The sequence below is a fragment of the Uranotaenia lowii genome, chromosome 3, assembly GCF_029784155.1.
Source record: "Uranotaenia lowii strain MFRU-FL chromosome 3, ASM2978415v1, whole genome shotgun sequence".
Taxonomy (NCBI): Eukaryota; Metazoa; Arthropoda; class Insecta; order Diptera; family Culicidae; genus Uranotaenia; species Uranotaenia lowii.
This window is the reverse complement of record NC_073693.1, coordinates 363,509,138-363,518,933: the sequence shown is the minus strand read 5'-3', so window position 1 is coordinate 363,518,933 and position 9,796 is coordinate 363,509,138. Positions and strand designations below refer to the sequence as shown.

Sequence of the window (9,796 nt, the reverse complement as noted above, 5' to 3'; positions counted from 1 at the left end):
AAAATGACAAAAATGACAAAAATGACAAAAATGACAAAAATGACAAAAATGACAAAAATGACAAAAATGACAAAAATGACAAAAATGACAAAAATGACAAAAATGACAAAAATGACAAAAATGACAAAAATGACAAAAATGACAAAAATGACAAAAATGACAAAAATGACAAAAATGACAAAAATGACAAAAATGACAAAAATGACAAAAATGACAAAAATGACAAAAATGACAAAAATGACAAAAATGACAAAAATGACAAAAATGACAAAAATGACAAAAATGACAAAAATGACAAAAATGACAAAAATGACAAAAATGACAAAAATGACAAAAATGACAAAAATGACAAAAATGACAAAAATGACAAAAATGACAAAAATGACAAAAATGACAAAAATGACAAAAATGACAAAAATGACAAAAATGACAAAAATGACAAAAATGACAAAAATGACAAAAATGACAAAAATGACAAAAATGACAAAAATGACAAAAATGACAAAAATGACAAAAATGACAAAAATGACAAAAATGACAAAAATGACAAAAATGACAAAAATGACAAAAATGACAAAAATGACAAAAATGACAAAAATGACAAAAATGACAAAAATGACAAAAATGACAAAAATGACAAAAATGACAAAAATGACAAAAATGACAAAAATGGCAAAATGAAAAATAATTCAAAAATGATAAAAAAGACTAAAATATCAAAAATGGCAAAATGAAAAAAAAAAAAAAAATTATAAAAAGGACAAAAATTACAAATATTACAAAAATGATAATACTTGAAAAACAACTTCTCAGAGATTTTACAAAAATGTCACAAAACTGTCATAAAAATTTCACTTATGCCACAATAATGTTAAAATATATGGCTCAAAAATCTCTCAAAAATCATAAATATAAAATTTTCTATCATTTCAGAATTTTATTGTTATTATTTTCAATATCAACTTAAACAATGCATTATTTAAAAAAAAACAAGAAATATTTCTTATTATTGAGTATCCTTCTTATCTTGATAATTTCAATGCATTTATGAGCTGAATCTGAATTTTGAATCAATTCTGTATCTGAAATTTATATGCGGCATTTTTATACAAAATCCAGATTGAGCTAAAAAATGAGTTAAAATTATCAAGATTAAAATTTATGAAAATGGGTCTTTTTCGTGTTTTAATTCAATTTCTGAAATGTAAACAACGATGTCTTAATTTAAATTCTAGATCAAAATTTCAATTTGAGCCGAGAATTAAAATTTTTTCAGAGTCTTCAGTCATCAATCTAGTATTTTATATCCGATGTTATGGGTTTCAATGTGAATTTATTATTTTTCTTTTTATTTTTAATCTGAATTAAAAACTGAATTTTGGATGATGTAGCTTTTTCTGTGTTTTGAATTCTGAACCACCATTTTAAAGTTTTGCACTCTGCAAAAGAGTTGAGTCTAAGTACTTTGGATCTAAATATGAAACAAAAACTTAGGATGTTTTCTAAAGCTTTTATCATTAAGAATCTGGGGTTTCCATATGCAAAATTTGACAGTGTTGTGTTAGTAATGAAAAGGTTTATCTTGCCTTTTTTCCAGATGTCTTAGTTTAAGTGTTTTTTAGAAAAAACCTTCTCAAAATATTTTTGCACAATCACCTCAGAAATCCGTCATAGTCGACTTGAAAATTCATGAACTTTATCATTATATTTTTTATAAAAAAAGTTTTTGTTCCAAATAGATGAGAAATATAAGAAGAGTCACTAGAATGCTCACATTTTTCGATCAAACGAATGGTATAAAAAACGCAATTGTAACTATCTGGATTCTTAGTCCGGACAAATAAAATTTTCGAAATCTTTAGCAGAATTCTGAACCTGAGATTAGTTATCGAGGTTTTGACATCAGTTCTGAGTCAAGACTGGTGCTCTTAGAATAACATACTCGATCAACAAAATTTTATTAAGGATAAAAAAAATTGAGTGCAGAGTAGAACACCTCGTTTGCTTTTCCAGGACCCTCACGGGGGAGGTTTCAACCCGAAAACCCTCATCCCCACCCACGTTCCTACGGCCATTCACTGGTCAAATTTTGATCAAATTTTTATACATATAATAACTTATGGCTTCGAATTCTGGTTCAAAATTAGTTTAAGTTTATTTAGTTAATGAGTTTTTTTTTACGTTGCAGAAGATATAAATTCAACATTTAGATTTATCTATATCTAAATGAATTTTATGTATATTAATCAATTCTATTTTTCTTCTCTTTTCAGGTAAACTACTATGATACTGAACCATCAAATGGAAGAACAGATCTATCGAACATGGCATTGAAAACGGCAATGTATCTATTGATTGACAACGCAAAAAACATGAAAACCAAAAGAAGAAATTTTGTTTAAACATTTCTCCCAAACGGGCTGTTTGGACATGTAACTGTGGTCCAAACAGCCGGTATAAACCCAAATTCCGACCGAAGCATTTGCATCCATGGTCCATTAAATCAGTTACAACGCAACATTTTTCCGAACCGGTATAGGGATTGCTCCAAAACTGATGAAATTTGAACTCAATTTGACGCAGTTCTAAACCGTTTGACAGTAAATGGAACACGAGTGGGGTTGCTACTTGCTTGTTTTTTTAACTGGATTATATCTTATTTCGTTGGTCCAATTCTTGTATAAATTAGATCCAAGAATAAACCACGGATTCAGATCCTCTGAGAATGAGGAAGTGGTTTTATTTGAAATTTTCCGACATTGATATCACAGCAAAGCTGATATTGTTCTAAACTTTTTTTTTTAAATAAAAGAAATGTTGAGTACAAATAGTTTAAAGTGTATTGTTTACATACTGTCAGTTGATTTCGTTAGGTAAACACATGTAAGTTTACAAAATATTTGGGGCGGTCGTTTAACCGATTTTTTTCTATTTATTCCGGAGATTAGGAGATTCGGTTTTGTTCAGAATTTTTATACGGCCACCTTCGAAAAACTTCTCTTCATTGTTGGTGCTCTATAACATTTTTTACCTCTATACCGATGAGTAAAAACCTGAACTCTTATCGAAGCTTACTCAGTCTTGAATTAAGTTACTGAAGCATTTTACTCAGCTCAAGATTAAAGTTCTTATTTAAACTTTCAAATTTCATAGTCGAAGCTCGGTAGAAGGCTGTTCTGTTTTTATAAATGAGACCACAATAAAAAGAATTTCAAGAAAAAATACATGGTTAATTTATTTAAATACTCCTTCCACTCTTTATAACAGTATCACTTAAAAAATTTGGATGCTTGTGAATGAGCAATCTTTTGAACCGACGAGCCAATTTAAAGTTAAAATCTTGTCGGCGGGCGGCATTTTAAATATTTTCTTTTTTAACATTAGGAGAGCTTCACGTCATGTTTTATAACAAAAAATTTGTGGCGAAAACAAATCTAAAAAAGAAAGGTAAAACAAATTCACGTGTTTGAAAAAAAACTCAACACGACTTTTTGAATACCCGATATTGTAAAGTACATAACTTAATGTTTGTCATTACAAAATTCTCTCAATTTTTTAACAGTACTTCTGGGCGAACATTCGCTCTCACAATATTCTTGTTAGAACTGATGATACTATTTGTCATCACTTTCATTTAAAAATCTTCCGGAGCTTACCACAGTGAAAACTAAGGTTGTGGAAAATATATAGTGAAGAGTGGGGTATCGTAGGCCATGGGGAAACGTGGGCCACTTTTAATATCTCAGATGTGTATTGAGATTAAAATCTCAAACCAACTGTAACCGTCGTCGCTTTGCGTGAGGATGTATTCCTATATGTTGTTGACTAAAATACGCATAATATGCTTCTTTTATTTATCAAGCAAAAAAAAAGGTAGAAAAATATACTTACATAATTAAAAAAACACCCGCTAATTTGAGTGATGGGGAACCTAAAGTGCATAACAAAAATATGCTCCTAAGCTTCTGATCTTAGTTTTGCCATGATCTTTCACGTGGAAAAGAAATTTTTGATGAAACATCAATAAGTCACACAAACGCAACTAATTTGCAAGTCATAGCTTGTGGGGAATCGTGGGCCACACATCTTGAATCACCTATATTTTTATGTTTTTATACAAATTCAGAACTTAAAATACGTTTTACCTATTATTTTGTCCACCCTATATAAGAAATTTTGCCAAAACGTTCGCGAGCCAGGTTTTGGAATCTATGCGATCATACACAGCTCTCTTTTTTATTTCATCATATGAAATTGCTTTTAAATAACGAAATGAATTAGGAATTCACAGTTTTGGGTCAACTCATAAACTTTGCATGTTATTTGGTCAATTTGGATTTGGTGGCCTACGATTCCCCACCATTTTTCAAAATCCAAAAAATATTGCTTTTTTTCAAACAGTCAGAATTTGGGAAAATCAGAAAAATGTTCATTTTCACATATTTTTAATCAACTATCTTCAAAACTACACATTTGATTATATTCAGATATCATTGGAATAGGATTTTGAAAGCTTTATTATGACTTCGTTAATGGGTGATGCGAATTATTAGTAAAATAACTCAATTTATCGAAAAGCAACACAGATAATCGTAGCAGACTATTTGGGTTGAGTCACAGAATTTCAGATATCTATTGTTTTATCAAGAACTAATAATGTTTTTTCGGAAGCTCATGTTGATGAAAAATCTAAAATTGTTCACTCAGACTTTATTTTAAAACTTTTGTAATTTTCGTTAAAATTCAGAAATAAAATTTTTTTCTTGGTTTAAAATTCGTCTTGGTTGAAAATTTCTTTTTCGGGCAAATTTCAAGTGAAACATCTTTTGTGAACTATTTAAATATTATTTTTATTATTGCAGGCGCAGTTATCCTTACATAGGTTGACTGAAAAGCGGTAAGCGTGTAGAGCTCCGACAGATTTTACCAAGGTGTGGCATTTTGGCTATTTTGGCTATGCAACTGCGGAACTCATGGAGTTTGTTTACCAACAAATCACAGAAAAACTGAGCAAATAGTCTTCTGTTTGTAAACAAACTCAATGAGAGCCCCGCTCACTCCTCGCCTACTTAGAACAAGTTCACTGGTGTTGGGAGAATGTGGTTGAAATTTTGTCATTTTGAAAATTGTATTATGCCAAAATGTTTTCAAGATCTTTGGGCGTTGTATTTTTTTACAGCACTGTTTCTAATTCAGCCGTATGTGATAGAAACATTGCTATTTTTGCATCACAGTATGCGAAACTTCAACACGTGTTGTTAAAAAAAACTTGAAGGCCACAGATCTTGAAAATGTTTTTGCATGGCTAAATTTTCAAAATGTGCTAAAAGTGACAAAATGTCTACCACTTTTTTCCAACACCAATGAACTTGCTCTAAAATTTTTAAAATGTGCTAAAAGTGACAAAATTTCTAATACTTTTCCCAACACCAGTGAACTTTCTCTTACTGTCAAAGTCGGAGAATCTCGTGTTTCGAAAAACCTTGGATTTTACACTGAGTTGACAGGATGCAAAAACGTACCAGTTCGCACAAATGATCCTTCTTGTTTTACCAATCTAGTGACCTAGTCACATTGCCAATCATGAAAGGGCCAAATTCGTTGGCTTTGTTTACGCTGCTAGCAATGTTCCATCAAGTGTCAGCCGACATCGATTTGCAGCCGGCGCTGGTCCGAATCCAGCCGCGATGGAACGAGAAGATCACCTCGGAAGAGGAACGTATCGATTTGAGGACCTGTGCGGGCGCCGTGGTTGGGCATCGGCACATTCTGACCACAGCCTCCTGTTTGTTTCCGGATGCGAACAAAAAGATGTTCCGGGTGCTGCCTTTCTGTGGAAATAAGGGTCAGGACGTGGCCGAGCTGATCGTTCATCAAAATTACGCCCCCAAGGATGAATACCAGTCGATGGGGAATTTGGCGGTGGTATGATAGGTCTTTTGAGTTTTCGGAGTTAAGTATTTTTTAAGGATTTTTCTTTCTAGTTGGTGGTGAAGAACGATTTTTCTCTACTGACCTGTCCAATGTACGATCTGGCGAAACCAACCGAGAAGCTTGCGAACAGAAGTTTCTTCCTCGATAGTAATGGAACACTGCAACAGATAAGGCTGTTGAAGACTGATCTCGAACCAGACAATGAGCTGGACATTCCGACCGATAAGGCAGTGATCATGACCGAGTGCGAAATCGAAGTCGGGAATCCGGTGTTGCACGAACGATCCGATGGAGAATGGTTCCTGGGGGCACTGATGGGCTTCATTCCGGAACAGTGCGGACCGACAAGTTTGTCCCCGCAGTTGACCTTGTTAAACGTGCACTATTTGTGGATTCGGGGAGTGGTCGAAAAACCGGTGTCCCAGGAAATGCCAACGATGGTCGTTTTCAACATGCTGAAGCTGATGACCGTCGTCGGATCACTGAGTGGGATTTCCTTTGCATTCTGCTGTGTCATGTATTTGGTAGCCGACTAACTAATAAATTACCGTGTGTGGTATTCGAATCCTGACTAGCGCGCTAATCCACTAGGGTACATTTATCCACTTTTCCGAAAGTCCGCTTGTCCGCAGCAAGTATCTTTGGCAAATGTGTACCGTTCGGCTTTTGGCGGGTGGATTTTTTTTTCGTTTTTTGCCAAAGAACCCACACGGTTGCGGTCAAAAGTCAGCTGCCAAAGGGAGGAAACAGTTAAAAAAAAATGAAAAACGCCGAACGGCTTACACATGAGAGCACTTTCCTATCCCCCGGTGTAAACACGTTTGGCGCGTTTCTCGCCGGCGGAGACCATGTTTGATGATAATAACGGTGTAATAACAACGATAGATGGGCGCTTTTCCTCTGGTTTTAGTCAGCTTGGTATGCCATTTTTTTTTTCGGGGGAACAGGAAGAATCGGTACCGACTTTTTTTTCTCTAGGTTTTTGTTTTGCTTACCGAATGGTTTTGCTGTTTGTCTTTCCGGGTTTTCCCGGAAGCCTCAGTCAGCGGAAAATATCTATGCGCTTTCACGACCCCGGCGCCTGCACAAACTGTCGTTATCAAATTCTAACCTTAAATTTATCACCTGACGTGAAGGTAGCGCAGAGTGAGTAGCTTCTCGTCGCACTACATAGGGGAAAAGTTCATATAACGCCCCATGTGGCTAATACGCGCCACTCTTGTTTTGAAGAATCTGAAACATTTTAAGCCTGCAAAATATTACCAATATGTTTTAAATGCTGTGATTGGTCATGGCAAGTATGAATTTTTCCTTAAAATGCCCCTGTGTCGTGATAATTTCACAATTTAGGATTTTCTTCATTTCGATCTAAATTTTAAAACACTTTTAATAAGGTGTCTCCAAGCAGAGAAAAACGAATAAGACAATATTTTCTGACAAATCAATAGAGGAGAATCTAAATTATAATTTTATGCTAAAAAATCATACTGAACTCGCTAAGGTATGCTTTTCATGGGTATGTTCTATCACGGCCCATGCGCTCTTTATAACGCGCCAATCGTAGTAGGCTGAAAATAGCATTAATTTTTCAAAAAGGCCAATTTTCATTAAAAATGAACAAAAAGTCTAAAACCATATTTTGAGCGTTAATTCAGCCCAAAAAATCTATTTTTCATTTTTGGTTAAATTTCTATTAGTCCATTTTGATTTTCTTTTCAGTCAAAGTGTCTGTAAGTATTGGTGTGTTTTCGGTCTTCGGCTGCTCTCGGGTGTGTTCGGCTGCTAGGCGCGTATTGAATACACAGCGGCGCATATTCGCAACACAGTTTTGTTCTGTGGCTTTAAATATGGTTTTTAAAAATCATGTTTTTGAAGAAACTATAGCAATTTGAGTAATGAAAAATCATAGGAATTTGTAGAAAACACTTTTCTTTAACGATTACACCCATTTTTAACACAATTTGTACGTGGAATACATAGAAAATCAGCGATTCGCTTAGGTGGCGCATAATAGGGCATGTTCCCCTACAGTAGGCCATGTCTTTCGAAAATCACTGCGTTTCATTAAATTTTCTGCCTCGAATCCGAAAATGTAATTACCTCCTCCTGCTCTTCCCATTTTCTAGCAAAAGTCGATAGGCAAGGCCACGTGTTGACCACGGCTCCATCATTAACGGAACTGCTGGCCTCTTGCCTAGGCATTTAACCTTTATCACGCCCTTTGTCGGCTGTATCGAGTGTCATTCGATGATGATAGACTCCGGCGAACGATTCGTCGTCGTCAGCGCGAATGACGAGCTTCCTAGAGCTACCTAGACTCTTCTTCTTCTTATCCCTCGGTCCAGAGAGGGCAAAACAGAGGGAGAGATCATAAATTAATTACCGGTGTTGATAACAACTCAGCGCCATTAAGTATTCAAAAGCGTGAAACTGCCGTGCGTCCATCACCGGAACCGTGATATGCCAGGATCCAGCCTGAATTTTCCCTCACGAGCGGACGCACTCCCACTACATAAATGGCCAAAGCCTATCTCGGGGAAGAGGAAACACCGAGGAAGAAAAAAAAAACATCACCGCACTTTTTCGCTTTCTCTCTAGCTAGCTCTAGCTCTATTGAGACCAAAATAATTATCCTGTCTATCACTCCCGTCGTCCTAGTAGGCTACGTTTTTTTTGCATTTTGAAGTAGGGGGCTCCGTAACATGATGATGTTGATGATGACTGTGCGCTACTGTTTGTAATCGTGAGTCCTGTACCGATAAGAAGGGTGAGTTTTCCGCCCCCGGACCGATATCCTGCCTTCCTGGCCCTAATAGACCTACACAAGTAGTCTTTTGACCGACCGACCGAGTTATTAATAGACACACGCGCGTTGACCTCATTTTGCATTCCTGTCCCCCGTCCATCGGTTTTTTTCTTATTTTTTTTTTCAACACTGACACAATGTTGCCCTTCCAAAGATGGGGGGAAGGGTCGCTACTTCGTCATTTGTTTCAATTTCCAATTCGTCCCTTCCTCCCTCAACTTCTCTAACTAATGCCAAACGTCAAAGATTGTTTAACATGGGCGGGTAGCTCGGGCTGTTTGTCCCGATGATTAGAATTTTTCTTTTAACTCTAGTGGCGTGTCCCCCAACTTCCGTGACCTCCCCCTACCAGAAGATAATCAATTAATGACCGATGAAAAAGTTGGTAGGTACTTCAACTGGGAGAGAGTGTGCTTATGTTGGGGAAATAAAAAAAACATAGGAGTGAGTTTCTCATACACAATAATTAAAAAATGTTCTAGAAATATTTCTTGCCCTCCTGGGTCCGTCTTGGTCCGTATCGGAATCGGCACACCTGTGCCACCGAAGAAATGGTTTATGAAATTCAACCTTTCGCTTCAAAATCATCGGTTTAAATTTTCATAATGGATTCACAAAAATGCCTTCAAATAGAAATTCAGTAAAAATAAATTGTATAATCCAGTTCTAAATTTTGATAAGTGAGAATAAAAGAATTTGTATCCATGCAGTTCCCGGAAACCACAACCAAACATACAAGACAACCATATTTCATACTTTGCAAATCGCTAGGAAGCTAGGCAATTTCGACACTGCGAATCGAAGAATCTTGATCATGCACTCAGAGGAAATATTATTATAAATTTCATAAGATACATCTTATGAACCACATTTTTGCGTCCAAACTAATTTTTCATAAGAGTCTTATGAAATTCTTTCAATTTTCATACGATGTTCTTATGAAAAATAGAAGGAACGGCATTGTGAAAAAATGATGAACACATTCATTCATAGCATCAGTTTTTTTTTCATCATCTAACAGTACGAAGCTATCACCGGTTCATAGTTATTATAGTT

At 35.4% G+C, this 9,796-nt stretch overlaps 1 protein-coding gene across 2 annotated transcripts in view; it reads left to right on the top strand.

Moving 5' to 3' along the window:
- Nucleotides 1-6,505, top strand: part of LOC129755050 (uncharacterized) — a 338,015-nt gene extending 331,510 nt beyond the window's left edge. The window contains exons 3-6 of one of the 2 annotated variants that reach the window (XM_055751358.1): nucleotides 2,274-2,344; nucleotides 4,863-4,897; nucleotides 5,434-5,925; nucleotides 5,985-6,505. In XM_055751358.1, coding sequence (XP_055607333.1) covers nucleotides 5,584-5,925; nucleotides 5,985-6,470 — 828 coding nt within the window. In that variant the 5' untranslated portion in view covers nucleotides 2,274-2,344; nucleotides 4,863-4,897; nucleotides 5,434-5,583 and the 3' untranslated portion in view covers nucleotides 6,471-6,505. Of the gene's footprint in view, nucleotides 1-2,273; nucleotides 2,345-4,862; nucleotides 4,932-5,433; nucleotides 5,926-5,984 lie in introns of both variants that reach the window. The other variant, XM_055751357.1, reaches the window with a different exon arrangement.
- The last annotated feature ends 3,291 nt before the right edge of the window (nucleotides 6,506-9,796 follow it).